Source organism: Gobio gobio (genome assembly GCF_949357685.1).
Source record: "Gobio gobio genome assembly, chromosome: 16".
NCBI classification, from domain to species: domain Eukaryota; kingdom Metazoa; phylum Chordata; class Actinopteri; order Cypriniformes; family Gobionidae; genus Gobio; species Gobio gobio.
The window spans coordinates 36626622-36647975 of NC_137109.1; the positions used below are offsets into that span (position 1 = coordinate 36626622).

General features: G+C 38.8%; 1 protein-coding gene across 1 annotated transcript in view; it reads right to left on the reverse strand.

Annotated features, from left to right (window-relative positions):
* Window positions 1–20838, reverse strand: part of drp2 (dystrophin related protein 2) — a 101329-nt gene extending 80491 nt beyond the window's left edge. The window contains exons 1-2 of the mRNA XM_079838840.1: window positions 20804–20838; window positions 14441–14609 (exon numbers count right to left, since the gene is read on the reverse strand). Coding sequence (XP_079694966.1) covers window positions 14441–14487 — 47 coding nt within the window. The 5' untranslated portion in view covers window positions 14488–14609; window positions 20804–20838. The remainder of the gene's footprint in view (window positions 1–14440; window positions 14610–20803) is intronic.
* Window positions 20839–21354: the final 516 nt, after the last annotated feature.

Consider the following 21354-nt stretch of genomic DNA (forward strand, 5'->3'; position numbering starts at 1 on the left):
GCTCGTGCTAATTGTAGCCTCTTTTTCCTATTTGTAGTGGAGATGAGTGGTACCCGGTGGGGTCTTCTGCTGTTGTAGCCCATCCGCCTCAAGGTTGTGCGTGTTGTGGCTTCACAAATGCTTTGCTGCATACCTTGGTTGTAACGAGTAGTTATTTCAGTCAAAATTGCTCTTCTATCAGCTTGAATCAGTCGGCCCATTCTCCTCTGACCTCTAGCATCAACAAGGCATTTTCGCCAACAGGACTGCCGCATACTGGATGTTTTTCCCTTTTCACACCATTCTTTGTAAACCCTAGAAATGGTTGTGCGTGAAAATCCCAGTAACTGAACAGATTGTGAAAAACTCAGACCGGCCCGTCTGGCTCCAACAACCATGCCACGCTTAAAATTGCTTAAATCACCTTTCTTTCCCATTCTGACATTCAGTTTGGAGTTCAGGAGATTGTCTTGACCAGGACCACACCCCTAAATGCATTGAAGCAACTGCCATGTGATTGGTTGATTAGATAATTGCATTAATGAGAAATTGAACAGGTGTTCCTAATATTCCTTTAGGTGAGTGTATATGGTCTGGTGCAACTGTAAGCTCCATTCTCAGCTACTGAGCTCTAAAGACCAAATCAAAGATGATGTAGCTTTAAGGATCTGGGCAAAACAGTACACAAAAAAACAGGTACAAACTCCACAATCCATGAGCTGTCATTGTGCCCTTGAGCAAGACCCCAGGTTGCGCCAGCGGGACTGTCCGTGTTATATGTAGCCCCTTTGGATAAAAGCGTCTGTTAAAGGCCTAACTAAAAAGACAGTGATTGTTGGCCTTAGTGTCTTCCCTTAAAAATCCGCTTCTGGTTCACAGAGATTGTTTTGAGGAATGACTTTTTTCAACAAGGCTAAGTAATTGTAGCCTCCACTTAGTGATAATTGAAGCGACAGTGTCCACCGGGACATCCAAACACTAATGTGCTTGTTATTTTTAATCATTCGCACACAGAGGCCAATTGTCAGGCAACTGTGTGCTGCTCATTAGGACAACGCAGTCAGATATACAACATTTAGGCAAACATATGTTTAATTTTGTTTTGTTAAGAAGATTTTCAAACAAAACAATGCCACATAAAAAGTAATTTAGTTTTAGTGCTTTGAAATAAAAATAATCAGAGCGAAATCACATTCTCAGTAAAAATGAAAGTGTTGGCTATTATATACTGCATAATTACAGACCAAGAGGGGGGATACAATGAAAAGAGAGAAGAGTCAAATACAAAACCTGTCCTGACCTCTATTGTACTGGAGGAGGGTGGGCACAGTGCTCCCTATAATGATGTGTTATTAGACTCAATAAAGGCAGCCAGGTTGCCGACATTTCATTAGAGAGCCTGTGTGTTCTATAGTTGCCCGGAGGCTCCTTCATCATGCAGACGCAAACACAAACAATCACACACACACACCTCCTCCATTAGTGTGACTGTGTAGCGGATAAATAACCACACATATGCACGCACACACACACATACAAACCCAAAAGAATTGAATTGAACCCAAGGAAAATTCTGCTGGGGTCACAGTGCAAGCTGTAGATTCTTTGTACTGTTCACATCAAGGATCAAATCAAGCTTCTGACTGGGTGAATTTAATGAGTTCACGTAGCATTTCTAGTCGGTGGTTGAACTTACTTAAAAAAAGTTATTGTTCTTCGAGTTCTTGAAAGGGCCTTTGTCACACCGCTAACCTTCAGCTATAACTGGCACATACTGCTTTTGATACTCTATTACTCTATTAAATGATACTCTATTGCTTGTTGTAGTTTTGTAAATTAAAGTATGTTAGTGTGTTGTAACTGTATATTCAAACATGGGTATAAAAAGTCTTATTAAAAAGGATTGTTCTGGTTCTTGATTCTTATTGGTTGAGCTGCGTTCAAAGCCGTTGTAAATTACAAACATCCTCCTGTATTACTGCAAAACTGAGATAAAGATTCAAATAAATATTTGTTGTGCCCCTTAAGCTGTCCTAAAAACACTGCAAACCACGGCTTCTTGATTTAATTGAACATTACAATAATGTAAATAGGGCCATTGGTGCAAACAATGGACAAAGCTTCAAAAATTAAGTTGGACGTTTGATGGAGTATTTCTGTGCCAAAAATACTTCTTCCGGTTTCTCACAAGTTTCGGAAAGTTTTTTTTCGAGTATGGGTATGTGTGACGTCAAATGGGGTGGAATTTCCTTATACGGGTCCTAAGGGCACTTCTCCCGGAAGGGCGCGCGCGCACCCATAGGCCAGCGCGAGAGAGCGAAAGCAGTACGCCCATCAAATTGCTTTGCTCGGCTGCGCTGCAGTCACACGACATAAACAATGTCACCAAAGATGTGTGTTTTTGGTTGTCAGGGCAGGATGGAGTTTGTTTTTCCGGAGCAGCAACAGAGTTGTGCAAGTGTTTTGTTTGTTCCCTGCATTTCGGCGACGATTGTTTTATAAACAAGGCCCAGTTCGACCCCGGATTTGTAGCTCTTCTAATGCTGAAAGATGGAGCAGTCATTAAGGTTCACGGTCGTGACTCGTGTTTTGGAAGCAGGCGGTGAGTAAAACTGCTTCAAATGTCTTTGTGTTGTTAGCTATAGACTCAATCATTCAAATATGCTACTATTCCATTGTTTTTCTATGTAAACACGCACTAGTGTGACGTGCAAAACCGTTACGCTTGCTACTGCTAACATTAAATCCCATATAATAGTCCATAAACCAAATTATATCCTCATAAACCATGAGTAAACGCACACAAATCAAATGTCGTAAAACTTGCGCATGACAAGCCGCTAAGCAAGTATATAAGTTACAGTAACAGTACATACTAGACGTCCTGCTGTAGTCGTCGTTGCTGTTTCTCCTGTTCAATTTCAGCCTCTAGATCAGATTCTGGATCATATATGTATGACTAAATCTGATTGACCTCCATGGTTTATTTAGGATAACGTTTTTTTTCCCCTCACGTTTAAGGATGTCACAGCTTCCAGACGCTCTCAACGCAATAGCTGCGCGCGCTCATCATTCTTTAGCCTCGGCCACACGATACGCCTCCAGCCGCTCTGTTTTTTCCGGAAAGACTCGGTACAGCGTATCTGTCTTTTATAAATCTAATAAAACTAAAGACTTTTCGGAGATATGAAGGATGCAATACTACTCTATAGGTACTCAAGATTGACATGAGATTGACTGAAACTGAGTGTTTTTGCGCTGCTCCTGGGGTCAGCAAGATCTTTTTAAAGTTTTCTGATCGTGTTATTTAATTGTAAAATATTATTACAATTTAAAATGACTTGTTAATATACAGCATCTCAATATACTATATTCCTGTTATGGTAAAGCTGAATTTTCAGCAGTCATTACTCCTGTCTTCAGAGTCACATGATCCTTCAAAAATCATTCTAATATGTTAATCTGGTGCTAAAGAAACATTTATTTTTATTATCAATATTTAAAACCACTGTTCTGCTTAATATTGTTTGGAAACCATGTTGCATTTTTTTCAGGACTGATGAATGTAAAAGAACGTCTCGGTTACATCTGTAACCTTAGTTCCCTGAGTAGGGAACGAGACGCTGCGTCACCGCTTTGGAGAACGCCCCTGCGTGATTGCGTCGTGAATCAGTAATTTTTGGGTTATTTCTTTCAGTATTTGGGTAGTTTTTGTGTTACCCAGCTCCTGGGTCAGACGTAACAACCCAGTATTTGGGTAGTTTTTGTGTAATCCAGATCCTGGGTCAGACATAACAACCCAGCATTTGGGTAGTTTTTGTGTTACCCAGATCCTGGGTCAGACATAACAACCCAGCGTTTGGGTAGTTTTTGTGTTACCCAGATCCTGAATCAGACATAACAACCCAGGGGTTGAGTTATTTACTGCAGGTAAAGAGAGAGCAGTGCAGCTCCATCAAATTGGTGCATGGCTTCGGTAAAATACAGGTGTGTGTACATTTTATTTTATCTATAAATTCGTTATTTTACTGTATATCGTTTAATTTTATGTAAAGCAACATATGCGATGTGAGTCAGCTAAACGAGTGTTGCGTCAGTCTTTTCGCATGATGGAAATGCCTGATCCCTTGCATAAAACTTTATGATTTTATTCAAAGAGATACAGAATATAAATACGTATGATGTTAAAATATGTTCTCAGAACTATACACTGATAGTTTATGGACAGGTTATGGAACCAGTCACCACATATTTTGGCTATGAGAGAAACAGCGGTGGTCTAAAGTTAGAAGTTCCCCAGCTGAACATGATTCAAGCTCTGGCATGAGATCCAGCGTTGTTACAGTGGAAACGGGACAACAGAGACTGGTCGATTACACTTGGAAGACTTCTAAATGTTACATTTTTACTTCTAATATTTGTTAAACAAGCTTAAATGTTGGCAATATGTATTAAAAACTATATAAAAATATGCTATACTGTAAAATATGATCGAAAAATAAAGGAATTATCATGCAAGGTTGTGTCGAGTATTTAAAAAAAAGAAGAAAACTGAAAAAAAGAGGATTTAAGTTAATCCGTGGACATTAATTCATGTATGAAGTAAAAAAAAAAAAACTAGTACTATAGTTAAAATGAATCAACTATGCTGGGTTAAATAAACAATCCAATTTTTACCCAGACCCAAATTGGGTTGTTTTTAACCCAGTGTTTTTTAGAGTGAAATTAATAAATGTAAAGACAAAGAGAGGCCAAGGACTTGGCATATATACTGTTACACCCATTTACTGGATGGACTTCTTAAATTTCTTTCTCCTCTTGTTAGGTTTGGCCTCTCGACACATTTGACTCAATCAGAGCAGTTCCTGCATCCAGAGCTCTGAGCACATGGGACGCATCTGCCCTTTATGCTCCCTGGGGTATGATCTGTCCTGAACAGTCAAGCCCTTGTACTACTAATTGATCCACAGCAATACTGTAGCACCTCACACCTGTGGCATGTTTGAGCAATGCACACCATCTCTCTCCCTCTCTCACCATCACAGATGTAGTGCATTACATCCAGTACCCATCCTGCAGAGCCCGCTGGCTTTCTGCAGCCCTTCTAAATCCTCAGATTTAGACCATCGATCATCTCATCTCTCTGCGGCTTTATGGGGATTCCTCCAAAAGCCACAACATCAAACAATGCCTCTGCCGGACAAGCATCCAAATTCTGTGGTCCTTTTTACAGAGGAGGAGAAACAAATAAAAACCCACTGGAATAGGAGCAGGGCAGTATTATAGACCTCCTCGCTTAGTTCCAGGTAGCAACCTCGGGTTAACAAATGGAGATTAATGGGGGGCTTTAATGGATTGGATAGCAGTACTGAGACAACACATGCTGGAGGCATCTGGATCGGTTCGGTTGCAGGAGCTGGGCGGCATTTTAGTGTAGACTCGTGGCTGGCCATGACTGCTAGTGACTGGGAAGCAAACAGGTAACAGCTGTGCACAGTGCTCTGGCAGTCTTGTAACGCTGCTTGTTCGATATGAACCATCAGGCATGATGGCTAGCATAGGGTATAGCAATCAATACCAGCGGCCAATGAGGAGCTACTTTCACAATGTTCACACATGGCAGGGACAAAGCAAGGACAATTCATGCCTTTCAGAGCCATTTGTACTACATGATTTTTTTTACATGACTTTACATGGGCATTTATTTATTTTGAAGACATTTTATCCAATGCAACTAACAAGCGGGAGCAACATAAGCAGATTCAAACGCTTCTATCCAAAGCAAAATACAGTCGATTTATTTCCTACAAACAACGGAAAAACGCATTCTCTCTGATCAGGGCCTAAAGGTGCAATACCCCCACCTATTGTACTTTGGGATGTCAACCAGATACTGGCGCCGGGTTATTTACGTGTCATATTATCATATGCGTACTATTCATTTGAAATATTACAGTTATCGGCAATACCTGTATATTGTCACACCCTTAATAACCAGGATATGGATATATATTTTTGGATATATTGTTTTGGATATCACGGTTATCGTCAATACCGATACATCGTAACACCCCTAATGTATATAATAGTAAATTGTAACTATGCAAATATATAATATAAATATAATAAATTCATAACAAAAGCTGTCAATACCTAAATATTCTTGTATTTTAGATGCTGTATGTACTTGGACATACAAAATTTATGTCTAAATTTTATGCAAATTAGGGCTGCAAAAAAACAGCAAATGTACACATTGCGATATGAATATCCTGATGACTTGTTATAACTGAATGATTTTAACAAAGCAATAAACTTACGAAAAGTTAGGTTGATGCAGATGGCAGAGAATAGACTGGGCACACGTGCGCTCCAATGACATATGCAAGACTATCAGCAATGCTGAATGATGCTCTCATAGCAGTCATTTTCTTTAATATCGTTTATCGTCTAGAACAAAAACCAGCGAGCTAAGGATGGGGTTTGATTCCCAGGGAACATGTAACATGTACATCGTAAGTTGCTTACGACATTGTAAGTTGAATTGGGGAAAAAAAACATAAAATGTAAATGAAAAAACATTCAATTGTACAGATTAAAGCAAAAATAAGACCAAAAAACTCATTCAATATGGCTATTTGGTCATTACATGATAACCATCAGCCAGGGGTCGCTTCACAGATCAGCAAATAACTAAATGCAGAAGATAAGAGTGAGGTTCTTGGTGATATCCTTTTTCTTTCATTTGTGTTTCTGTTTCAGAAGCGTAGCCTACGGCTCTGTGCGCCATTCTCTTTGAGGCCTGTCCTCTCAATGATACCAGCTTCAAATATAACACTGAATGAAAAAGAAGGGTGGGAGATTTGTCTGCGAGGACAGATCCGTAGACGCAATGAAGCCAATGGCTAAAATAGGCGATGGTGCCATGGGAGAAATGAGCCTTACAATTCAGCATTGCCCATCTCGCCTCTTTCATTACCCTACATTCTGTTTATAAGACACAGTTAAGCAAACACAATGGGCTGCTGCACAAGCACTTACATGCATACAAATACTGCACCCGTATTATCAAACAGTTACACACATATATGTTATTATGCATAAACACTCCATTGGAACGCGCCATCGGAATATTTAATATGAGCACTGAAATGCAGAAAGGAATTCATTTCCTGCAAGAGAGCGTTAGATATGCATTCTGCACAGACGCTCATGTATTCATATATTCACTCACATCCAATAAATACCAGCTTAAAGCATAAATTATCTGTGGTATATATGTGTACAAAAGTTTTTTTAAGGTCTCAGCAGGGAATAAGCAGACATTTGACTTTAACAACACCTGGCAAGAAAGCCACAGGTCTGAGCTACCTCAGTGTACAATTTGAGAGAGCTAAACTGCAGCCACCTGAGACTATGTCGGGTGGTCCAACTGTATCATTAGTTTCCCCAATGCAAAACTTCTGCCAAGTTAGGGATGATGAGTGCCGCCTAAGTGCCTGGCAACCTCTCCCAGCTAAAATTTGAGTCAGCCTTACTACAATGTCTCGTTTCTCTAAGGAACAGATATTCACATGCTGTGAATACACCCCATGCTGGTGGTTGTTTATGTCCATGATTATTATTCCCACAAAGAGTTGTCGGAGCATAAATGTAACTGTCTCAGCAGTGCATTGTGTCTACCAAGCAAAAGAGAGCGATCCGCTCTGCCCCACACTGATAGATGAGCGAGTTGGACAAGCTTTATTTGATTTAATCCTTACAAACACAGCCGGGTAGACTTATTCTTAATAATTCATGCACTTCGAAATCCCTTTTGACTCATTCATTCATTAGGGTGTCTGAATAGTGGGTTTATTTGCAAGGCCTAGCAATAAAACTCAAAACACCACACCATACCTTTCACAAACATTCCCTTTTTTTTTTGTTGCTCTTCATCTCTGGTCCCATGTCATGATGCAACTGATGCGGTTTACAGCCGTATGAGGATTGAACAACTGTCTGGTACAAACACAAATATGTGGATTTCAGCAAAGTCAGAAGAGGTTGTGTTCACTGCTGGCTGCAACATTTCGAAAGTTCCTGATAATGAGTAGACTATGTCAAAATATGGGCTGAACTCAAAATAACACACCTGAAAAGGCCGGCACGAATTTCTTTGGTGGCCCAGGCTGGATGGGAAGCATGATGTTCAGTTCCATTAACCATTCCACAAACATCCATTTTTCCGCCAATGTGGACAAAAAAACAACACTATACTGAATCTACAGAAACAGAGATCTGTGCTTGTCCAATTCATAAACAAATAACTCGTAAAAGTCAGATATTTTTAGTGACTCAAAAACTGGTTGTTCATAAGATGATGTGTAGTTAAAAGAGACATATTTTGAATTTTGTTATTTTGCAAAAATGAATTAATTAATGAAACACTACCAATTAGTTAAGTGCATTTATGCTGCTTCTGTAAATGCACTTTAAAAAAAATATTGTCTTAAATATATTTCTTATTTGGCATATCTGTTCTGTTGAAATGATGTCCTCAATTAAGAACAGCATTTCCTTTTTTTCAAATAAATGAAATCTTTATAGAACCAGAATTGTTAAAATGAATCAGAACTGGAAGCATTAAAAAACTATTTACATCTTTTTTGGCTTGTGAATCAGCAGGATTATTCTGGTGAAGCTTGCTGACCAAAGCAAATCTTGCTAGATAGCTACAACAGGTTTACATGCATGAAAGGTAAAAAAAATTATAATAATTTTCTCATAATATACATTGCATGTCACCACATTTTTCAATGATTCTCAAACGACTCGACGGATGAATCAGTCTCTCTGAAGCCCGCCTTTCGATGAGCCTACTCTGCTCTGATTGGCCAGACGGCCCAATCTGTTGTGATTGGTCTCCCACTTACAGTGTGTGTTTCGGAAGCTAAACGGCCATCACCATAACTGACCTTCAGCTTCACCCGGAGGTATAGAGTGATAGAGTGTTGTGATAGAGTAGAGTCGAGTTTACCATATTGATCCGATGAAGAAACGTTGGAAGGACTAGTTATTCAACCCGAACCTCCATTGTAAGGACGACTTGAGCAGGACGTTTCTCAGTGATACGCTACTCATTTTGAGGTACATTATGAGATGTTGCAACTGTAATTCCTCGACATCAGCATTAACAAGTGTATGTCCATCAACAAACTGATGTGTATATTTCTAATTTATTGTGGTGCACATGCAGGAACTGTATCAATAACAGTGCATTCGTTAACCCAGCACTAACGTGAATGACTGATGTAACAAATGTTTGTAAAACAAGATCTTGCTCCATCCTATATCTTTACTCAAAGTAGTAAGAACGACAGACAATCTGCATTAACAGACAGACTTTTAGGTAATAGTGGCCCACAGCTGCTTAGAAGTATTTCAGTAAGACAGTAATAACGTGAGTCAGTTAGATGGAAATTTACACAATATAAAAAACAAAACTATGTCATTTGAACACCCGGTAGAAAATACAGTGAGGAAAATAAGAATTTGAACACCCTGCTTTTTTGTAAGTTCTCCCACTTAGAAATCATGGAGGGGTCTGAAATTGTCATGTCCACTGTGAGAGACATAATCTAAAAAAAAAATCCAGAAATCCCAATGTATGCTTTTTTAACTATTTATTTGTATGATTCAACTGCAAATAAGTATTTGAACACCTGTCTATCAGCTAAAATTCTGACCCTCAAAGACCTGTTAGTCTGCCTTTAAAATGTCCACCTCAACTCCATTTATTATCCTAAATTAGATGCACCTGTTTGAGGTCGTTAACTGCATAAAGACACCTGTCCACCCCATACAATCAGTAAGAATCCAACTACTAACATGGCCAAGACCAAAGAGCTGTGCAAACCTGGTGAAAAACTACAGGAAACGTTTGACCTCTGTAATTGCAAACAAAGGCTACCGTACCAAATATTAACATTGATTTTCTCAGGTGTTCAAATACTTATTTGCAGCTGTACCATACAAATAAATAGTTAAAAAAATCATACATTGTTATTGTTTGGATTTTTTTTTTTTTAGATTATGTCTCTCACAGTGGACATGCACCTACGATGACAATTTCAGACCCCCCCATGATTTCGAAGTGGGAGAACTTGCAAAATAGCAGGGTGTTCAAATACTTATTTTCCTCACTGTATATACATCCATAATTATTTATATTTACAGGTTGCAATTCTGAGAAGCAAGCTGGTCCAAATAAACTGAGTACTGACCCATCTTTCAAGAGCAAGCGTTTGAACTCCGAGATTTGAGAAGCAGTCATCAGTAAAATGTTGTTTGAGGGCAGCGTACAACATAGGCGGGCATTATGCAAATGTATTTTCTAGTGACGTAGAACCATCATGCAATGATATTCAAAATACAAACAACTCGTAAAGGCGGTTCAGAGTCGATTCTTTATTTTGGGAGACAATAACTTTATTTATTGTGCACTTTCGACTTACACTGTGCACTTTCGACTGTGCACTTACATCAGAACATTTACATTCACAAACTACACACTGCATAAAAGGGAATATTTAAAAAAAAAACATAATAGGGGCACTTTAAAACGTCAGGTCACCAGCCCACCAGCATCCAAAACACAACAAATTGTGATAACAAGCAATGCTGGGAAGCTAAGCAGAAAGATCTTGAACAATCTGAGACACTAATAATTCTCCCAACACATTTAATAGAAAGAGTATTTTTACATTACTTTGAAATGGTTATTTGAAGCCTCATTAATTTCTGTATTTGTTTCCTTAAAGGGATAGTTCACGCAGTGAAAGTGAAAATGATGTTATCAGTTACTCACCCTCATGCCAGACTCCCTTTTTTTTGTGGAACTAAACATAAAACAAATGTTGAGAATGGTTTTGTCCATACAGAGCTGGTTGATCACCAACATAGTAATATTATTTTGTGTTCCACAGAAGAAAGGTTTGGGTGAGTAAAAGATTAGTAAATTACATGAGGGCGAGTAAATGATGACAGAATTTTTTTTTTTTTGGTGAACTATCTTTTTAATGGTCTACAACTGACAAAGGATTCATGTTGCTGCCTACACAGTTAACCATCTAACTTTAATCATTTAAAGATTTTGTTTTTCGTTTGTACTGCAAGTATCCTACAAGTGAACTTATAGGTATACTGATAGTTTAACTGTTAAATACTTACACATTCTGCACATTTTTTGTTTATGAAAATACACTTTATGAAGTATACTCTCAGTAAACTACTAGTAGTTTTATGCAAGTATACTTGTAAGTTTTCTTTAAGTGAACATAACATCATACTTATAGTTTACTATTTATATATTATTTCTGCACTTTAAGTATACTACTATGTTTCTATTTATGTATTAGTTTTTTATACTTGAAATATATCTTTAACTGTACTTTAACTCTTTCCATTTTAAAAATAATTTATTCTAGCTTCATGCATCTTTTTATCGACACTTGAATGTGGGTAAGTTTAATAAAAAAGCTATATTTTAAACAAAAGGCTGAGAAAATTGCATTTTTGTCAGGCTACATCCAGATCGGATTTAGAATAATGATCAAAACACAGAAGGAGTAGATCAAGTCCACCAACACCCCCAAAGCTTCACAGTTGTTTCATCTTCATAAGTTTGACATTTCATTCAGTAACGTTTGGCAGATTTGAACTTATATGCTGTTGAATGTTTGGTGATCACGTTATTTTACATGTGTCAGCAATGCTTCTATCACTTGTTTGTGCTTCTTCTTCACCTGTGTTTTTATCCGGAGATTCTGTACTATTTCAGAAGATGTGTAATAGTGCCCCCCAGGCATAAAACAGTGAAAACATGGATAACCAAAAGAATTCAGTCAATGGCGGGGAAAAGTAGATGTAAATTCCTATGTACACTAGAGGACTAGCCTACACAACAATTCAGATACTCAGAATTAGGAACATATCTGTTTTCTTTATAAATCAATATTTTCAAACAATGTACGTTTAAGAGACAGTATGTAAAATAGGGCTGCGCAATATACAGAAATTATCTAAATATCGCAAATGTACATATCGCAAAATGCATATCGCAAGGGCACGCATTATCTGAATGATTTTAATAAGCTTCTTCAACATTGTGAAAAGTAAACTTTTTAGGTTGATGCATAAAGCAGAGAATAGACTGAGCACATGACTGTTACTTATGTGACTTGCTTGACGTTAAAAAGAGTTATTAAACGCAATAACTTGCGAAAAACAACTTGCAGTCTTGTGCTGTCTGCTGTCTGACACACACACCGAAACGTGCGCACAAGCCGTTCTTTTTTCCGTGTCTTGTTACACACTCGAACTGTCAAAATCAAATACACACACAGTTGTGTCTTGATGAGTATTCATGTAAACAAAAAGTCGGTTATGCTTTAAGTGAAAGATATCAGTTGGGGAAAGAAATAGATTTTACACACTTAAAGCAATATCGTGTCGCATATCGAATATTTAACAAGGATATCGCATATCGCATTTTTCTTCAATATCGCACAGCCCTAATGTAAAACTATGTGAACAAGTATTTAATAGGCTACTCAATCAAAAGAGTAAATACAATTTCAAGCCAAGTATACTTCGAATATTTAAGTATATACTATATAGTAATCTCGATCAAAAGATTGAGTACAAGTGTATGCCAAAATATTAAGACGTTTCTGTCAATATAAGTCAAGTATACTTGAGTGGAATTTTAAGTATATTTCTGAGAAGCACATAAAGTATATTTCTGAGAAGTACATAAAAAAGTAGAATGAAATTATACTTTCTTATTTTTAGTTTAAAAGAAGTATTCTAAAAGCACACTTGAATAAACTTCATTTTCATAAGGGTTGACAGAATATTCCATTTCCTCTATTGCAAACTGCACTCAGATGCACAAGATACATTTAGCACATGTCAAGTTTGACATGGCAGTAGACCCATTAGCAAAAGGGGTTATAACATTCTAATCTCCAAGCCTAAAAACTCAGAGAGAGGACAGCAATTATCATGCTGTTAGTGCTCAATCAAGCCTTTGTATGCATGCAGTTGAAAAGATGGGATAGCTGAGGATAGCTGAAAGGTCACCATTCTTTTCCCTGCCGTTTAGCGCTGAGCATAAAAAAGAACAGAACCGGAATGCCTTTCTTTGTACTACCTTTACCACTGCAAGCTCTGCACTTAATGTAAATCTATGTGGAATGATATCACCAAAGAGCATGATACACACCTGAATTATAATCAAAATTGTGGCAGTTCAGATGTGTTAATTATTTACAATCTACGAAGACAAAGAGATGCTTTGAACAGATTTAGGGATGTGGGTTTTGAGTCGCATCATAAGCGCCCACTCACAGCTGCGCCATCAGCGAGGTGAGAAACATCCAGGCACGTCTGCAATCACACATTCCCAGCATGCCTCTGTCCACCCATATACCCCCCTCAGCCACATAGCCCCCCGGTCACAGCACATTCACTGCTGTGTGAGTGGACCCCAATGAAGCCAAACATTCTGATGAGAATGACAAAGACAAGCTCTGTTCTGCCCCGCTAGCAAGTCTGTTTGATTTCTTTCTGTCACAGAGCCTTAGAAAGAAAAAACTGCTAAAATTTCAAGTAAATTATTCATGTTGTTTTGGATTCTGAAACACAATCTACAAAATCAAGCAGTAATTCAGCATTAGGCATAAAACAAATAATGTTCTACAGTTCTACAGTCAACGTTCTTCAAAAACACCATTGCCGAAACGAAAACCTTGACCCTGATCCATTAATTTACAAAAAAGATACCTATTATTTGCTTCCAACAACCTAAATCAAAACTTAATCTAATACGACTAATATGTCTGCCATTGCATTTTACAGATGCTGCATACCAAAGATGAAAAATCAGGCCATTAGATGGAAGGGACATCTGTCTGTCAAAACACAGCCAGCTGAAAAAGTCAGCCACTGAAACGCTGGTGCAATATAATCCCAGAGGGTCTTTTGTAGAGGCCACTTAGTATTCTATCCATTTCCATTACATGTGATGTTGTATGGCTGTAGCCTTCCTTCTGGGCCAGATGATGTCAGCATACTGATAAGGGTATCCTGGGATGATCTTATTGCCCTGTACTGCAGGGAAGACGTCTAAACCAATCACACCGTGTTAAATTTATCCCCAGAGAAAAGTTGGGGTCGAGATTGTAATTATGAGGCTAAGTATGTAAACAAAGCACCTTGCATTACAGACGTACATACAAATGACATGCAAAACAGCCCGAACTCAATCAATGGTTTCATTAGTGCCTCTGAGACTGGGAGAATTTGCAATATGTGCATCTCTAACTGGTGCTATACTGAGGAAAGGTTAATAATCCCCAGAAGACAATGAACCAAATAGAAGCTTGATATAAGCAGATGGACAAAAAATGAGGTATACCTGATGTTGTGGGATTTGCGCTTGATCTCGTTCCAGCAGAGATTCATGTCGTGATCAGGGTGCTTGTTGCTCTGCCCCCTGCACTGGGTGGGCAGCTCCTGCCCCTCAGGATCCACAGCCGACTGGCAGGGTACACAGTGGCATCCCGGCCACGACGGCCGCCCTGCAGCTGCAACACACAGTTAAGGATTTAGGGAACTCCATAATCATATATTATTATAATTTATATTATTATATTCATATTATAATAAACACAATTATTATAAAACTCTGTGCTCAAGTTAAAAGTATTTTAAGTTAACTCTTTCCCTAGCCTGGATGCCAGCCGAACTTAGCCCCGCCCACAACATTTGAGCTCGAGCAGTTCGGTCTGGACTGGATCCGTAGAGGAGTAATTATGCCCGAACAGAAACTGTTCGGACCAATGAAATTGTCAAGGCGGGCTTTAGACGATGATGGACAGATGATAAACAGTAACGTAATCCTCCACGTCATCAAAGGCGCTTGGGTTGAATTTGTTCTAATCCTAAACGGAGAACTTGTTCGTATATGCATTCACCTTTACTATTTCTCTCAGAAATGATGATCGTGTTAGTAAGTACTCTGTGTATCCTTACATTCTTTTTTTACAACACCGGCAAAAATCGTTTACACTCATCTTTTTCTTCTAACGTTACTTATTCCAGCGTGCGTGCAGACAGGGTTGCCAAGTTTTTACAACAAAACCCGCCCAATTGTTACTCAAAACTAGCCAAAAACAAGCCCAATAGCTATCCGGGGGGGTTCTCCGGAACAAATGGCATTTGGGGGGTAAAATATGTGTTATTTTGGCAGGGCTGCCTGCTAAAATTCGCATTCCTGGGTCTGTATATCACATAATTGGGGTCGCTTCAACCCGCGGACATGGAAAACAACCCGCGGACTTGGCAACACAGTGCAGTTGAGTTCTGTTGACATTTGACAACTAACGTTATGCGTCACTCCATTGCTCTGATTGGTTGTAGGTCTATCCAATTGAGGTCTTTCCTGGTTCGGTTGAAACACGCCCCATAATCACAGCCCAACGGAGCAGTATCAGACTCATATTCTGACTAGAATTGAGTATGACGACATCAGGCTACTCTTTCTCCACAACTGGCGGAATTTTTTCGACCCAGAATGAGCTGTGAAAGCTTTGGGGGTGTTGATGCGCTCGATCTGCTACATCTATGCTTTGATTATAATTCTGAATCTGATCTGGATGCTTTTTGCTCAAAATGTTGTTGTTTTTAAAGGGGTGTTTGATTAGCTTTTTTCGAAGGCTAAATTGTGTTTATGGGGTGAGATTTAACATATGTTCATGCTTTGTTTAAAAAAAATAAAAAAGGTTTGCTGCTTGCATCACAACAGCTAAAGGCTGTCTACACTGGACGCGACAAAGTGCCCATTGCAAAGCATTTGTCCATCGTGTAAGTACATCATAAATAAACTGTAGAAGATTTGCCACTCATAACAACACTGGGTTTTATTGTCTTATTGTATTATAATGGGTTCTAATGACTTTTGTTGCGTCGCATCGCGCCACTCGGTGTAGACACAGTGTTAGTCCAGGGACTTCCTAGGGACTGGGGCGGCAGTGGCTCAGTGGTTCATGTAGGTTGTCTACAAACTGGAAGGTTGGTGGTTCGATCCCCAGTTCCACCTGACCAAGTGTCGAGGTGTCCCTAAGCAAGACACCTAACCCCAGCTGCTCCTGACGAGCTGGATGGCGCCTTGCATGGCTGACGCCACCGTCGGTGTGTGAATGAGTGTATGAATGGGTGAATGTGAGGCAAATGTAAAGCGCTTTGGATGGCCGTAGGTCTGTTAAAAAAAAAGCGCTATATAAATGCAATCCATTTACCATTTACTATGAAGGCCGAACAAAGAGGACCTGCAATCGTGGTGAAAAAGACAGCGCTTCAACGTGGTAACAACACTACTACATAACTCTTCCTCTACTCTAACACAGCCCAACATGGCCTCACCCCCTTTGTTGCATGTTCCCGGAGACAGGATTTATGTCAATTTTAGGGTTAGTGATGTCACTTGTGCTTGTGTAGTCCCTACCAGCGGTTTGCTGTAATCCTTAAAAAGTGATTTCTGTAAAAGAAAATATCTCCCTTTGCATTGAATTTTGAGCGTGGTAACTTTGCAAATATTGTTTAGGTTTATGAAACTCACCCACATTCAAGTATTGATAAAACATGCATGAAGCTAGAATAAAATGCTGTTATTTTTTTTAAAGCAGATGGTCAGTTCTTTCTTTTGATATATATGTATGTTCAGATATTCATACAACAAAATAACAAAATATTCTGGGGACCATGAATTTTTTTGTGAAAATAGTCAAAAACGCTGGCGGTGACTGGCAACTAAAAAATTTAAATATATATTTCTTAAAACGCTGCCAGAGAAAGAGTAAAAAAAAATATATATATTTTTTTTTTTCATTACACTGCCCACATCTTGTTTATTGGCTCTGTGTCATCCAATTATTATTTCTGCTGTGGTTTCCTTTGGCACTGTTTTAATTAGTGGAGCATAATAAAAGACAAAATAACTGTATAAAATGCAGGTTTGTGTATAAAATGTAAGATACTTGAAATTGCTTGTATAAGCCTACAACAGTTCCCTAAACAAGTAGTTAATATCACAGTTGCAGTGGTGCCCACATCTGAACCACGGCTCTGATGATATCCTGAAGTACAACACTCTTAGTGGCAAATTATTGATTGATTATAGCCTGTGTTTTGTAGCATATTACCTTTCTATATTGAGAGAGATTAGAAGTAAGAGGAGGAAGAGATGACTTCTTGAAAAAGAATGAAAAAAATTGCGACACATTATATAGCGGCTGTAGTAATGGAAGTCCCTTTTCCAATAAAAGAGCCTATGGAATTAATGCCATGTGCCTGAAAATACTGCAATTTTAGCTGAAGAAGCAATTTTATGATACCCTTATTGTCAAATATGGATATATTTGCTGATATAAAAATATCTGATATCTTTCCCCATTCAAGTAGCTGGACAGTACTTGCATGCCTATTGACTAGAAATGATCTGCCAGGGAGTGTTGCCAAGATGGCCATTGAGTGAACTGACTTGCCTAAAAAGTGACTTTGTTAGAGGTGACAGAAAACTATAAGAAGAAAAAGGGGTGTGTTTTGGGAAGTGACCTGAGCCAGACTTGAACTATAACTACCACGCCACATCTCCATCATATACATTAATATAATTAAAACAGAAGTAATCCCTATATTAACATAACAATAAAAATTGAACAGACATAGGAACAAACAAATACCCACTTGTACAGATGCACCCCAGCTGAACCCTGAAACACACGGCAGATAAATACAATATCTATATTGTCTGCAGGTCACGTAAGCGCTGTTTCCCTCAGCCAGAGTGGCAGTAACTCTGCTGTTACTTAAAGTATCGCTGGAATTCAGCACACGTCCAGAGCAAAGGGACGGCGACACAATCATTCCAGCAAAAGTCTTATGATTAAGGAGCCTTCCCTCAGTCATGAAACCCTTGTGTCTCGTTCAGTGCTGCTGTCAGACTGCCTATATGTTCCCCTCTTTGCCTTTCATTAGTCCCAGGGAGTGACAAGCCATAGGAAGCGCTGGGACATTTTCAGATGGTTTGTGGGCTGGCAATGTCAATGTCAGTTTAGGAATATATAATATTGGTACCATATTGATTAATATTAGATTATCTGCCAGTATTGAAGTATTCTGTACATTAAATCTAATTTCCTCAATTTTTGCATTCAGCATTTTCCATCATCTAACACTCAAAGTTCATCTTTAAAACACGAATAGTTGAATATCAATAAAACGTTATGATGACTAATTTGCGTGGCATTTAAAAGGATTGATTTGAGACAAAAGAGACAAAATATATAAATTGAATACCTGCCATTGAGCTCTGCCGTAACAGGAATAAAATTACATGCATGCATATGCAATACAGTCAGTGAGTGATTATCCACCTTGAGTTATGATAGGCATATATCCGCAAGTTGTTTTTTTAGTCCCATCCCATCCCTGTTTAGCCTCATCATCCCACAAATCATCTACAGTACTTCGAGCCCTCCTCTGGGACCCCCTGTTAAATGACCATGACGACATACTGTCACCTAGTCACTGCTGCATAATCTCAGCCGACATCTGTGCAGAAATAAACACATCCGGCTGTCTGGGCCCATACAGCCGTGACACACAGCCAAAACAAACAGAACCTGAGATGTGTCTCAATGAGAAATTCTGTATGCTATGTTCCCCAGAGCAGTAAGTGAATTAATGCCTCCACACGGCTCTAATGCGTCCCCTCCTCAGGCCGTTCCTCTTAATTCACTGTCATTTTTCAGACTTTCCTCGATCTCTCTCTCTCTCTATCTCTCTCTCTCTCTGTTCAATCCACTGTCTCTTTGATTAATCCTGGGTATTTATGGTTAATCAGATAGCTAGAGGGGGAGTCAAATATTGTTAAAACTCAAAATGTTCAGGAGACTTTGAGGTAGGACCTGTGAGTGAACACCTGCAGTGCAGGATCTCTTCCTGTTTTGTGTTTATGTGCCATAACGAGTCCCCGCTCACGCCCTCGCCGCTCAGTGATTTGTGTTTGACAAAAATTGTGCTGAATCGGCTCAAAACAAAAACAGTTGCGGAAATGAGCCTCTGGCGAGGACTTACAGAGAGACTTCTCCTCCAATCAGAGGCAAGTGCGTTCTGCTGTCCACTGCCAGGACCCTGCACCACTTCATTGGGCCCGGGCAGCACAGGGACTGGCATGCCTACAGAAATCCTACACCTCCCATGCCAAACAAACACAAACATGCACAAATTTACAACAATTCCCTGTGGATACAGTTTTATGGAATTCAAATGTACTACATAAAGATTTTTAAGGGAGCTTGGAGCTTTTTGTCATATGGGTGGGTTGTTACAAGGGCTCTCATTAAGTATAATGTTTTGAGTCGATTAACACTCTAGCTTTGTTTTTGTTTTTTTGGTTCAAACACTTCTTGGTTCAAACAATTCTTAAAATAAGAATAATTATTGTGCATTGAATTCTTCAAACTAAAACTTAAATGCCATATTTTTGCTGTTGGCTAAACAATTAAAACACATTGACACTGTTAGAAAAGAGTCACCTATTTAATTAATGTAGATTTGAATTGAAAGGTTAATAATTCAACTAACAATATTTTTGGTACTGTTTAGTGCCTTATAATTGGTTTACGGTTTATATTTTGTGGGGGGAAAAGGCGCATTAATTAACCTATAACAGCTGATTTAAATGGGAAGCTCCTAATGTGACAACTTACATCAAATACTGTGACAAATGTTCTACAATAAAGAAATGTATCTTTTTTTCCTTTGGGAAATAAAATTGGAAAAGCTTTTTGTGTCAAAAGTATATGCCTACATAGAAATTGACTTACAGAATACAGAGAATTCACACACACTGAATGTACACCTCTCTCTAAAAAGACATTTATAATGTTACAAAAGATTTCTATTCCATTCTGAACTTTCTATTCATCAAAGAATCCTGAAAAATGTATCACGGTTTCCACAAAAATATTAAGCAAGACAACTGATTTGATAAGAAGAAATGTTCCTTGAGAACCAAACCAGCAAATTAGAATGATTTCTGACGGATCATCTGCGTAATGAGCCTGAAAATTCAGCTTTGCCATCACAGGAATAAATAACATTTTAAAGTATATTATAATAGAAAACTTTTAAATTGTAATAATATTTCACAATTTTACTGTTTTTACTGTGTTTTTGTTCTTTCAAAATCTCTTACCGACCAAAAACCTTTAAACGGTATATGTATATTCATTATAGCTAAAAAGTCTATTTCATTGGATCTTTGTTGGTTAAATAAGTGAAGGTCTAATTCATGATGTAAGTTCTGGCATAACATCTCTATCTTTCTTCTTGGTTCAAACCATTTTATGCAATACAAGAGAAAGTTATAGCCAGACTTCATCATGACTCAGTCAGAGGTGCACAACATACATAATCAAAAGGAAGGTCAAAGCTGAGCCAATTTACCAACATTTCACTGACCAGTGCTCAGCAAAGTACTTCACTTTGCCTACAAAGACTGACTATTTCAATGTCACTAAAATAAAACACTCAGTTGGTAGCTCAATGTCATCTCAAATGCCTTAAAAGCATGAATGTCAGGTGGTCAAAGCCTGTAAAGGAGACAGACAGGCCTTAAAAAGCAGACCTTGATAATCTGATTCAGGCCTCAGTGCACTGTGAAAAACGTCTGCTCTTTGAACCCTACAGTTGACAAGACAGTGATAGTTCTTACCTCAGAGTGGAGACCACCTCAGAAGCTCTGCCTCTGACACCAGCATGTGCATTCAAGAGCCTGACTCTCGTTATATACACATATGGATGCTCTCCTTTGTCATCCACAGTGGGTGAGTTGGGCTTACAGAGAGGGTCTGCTGTTTATGTCTCAAATACTGCAGAAGTCCTACAATCAAATGCACTATTGTCCTTCACATTCCACATCACACCAACCTGACTTGTCCACCCACCAGGCTAACAAAATGCCATGTACATAATCCAGCAGGCTCTAACTGGCTGCACGTCTGTCTAAGTGACACTCAACACATGGCAGCTGGCCACTATCCGCCTCTCAGGCCTACCCAGAGTCCTCCTGTTGCGCTGGGTATTCCCTACTTCTCAAACTAACTCCAACTCACCTCTGTGTATTCATTACTTCCAGGCTGGACCAAATGATAGCTATGATTAGGTTTTGCTGTTGAGGCTCACCTAAAACTCACCTAATGCGCCTAAACCTTGAGAATACTATCTGTTAACATCCCATACATCACAGTGGCAGTTTCTGTGATC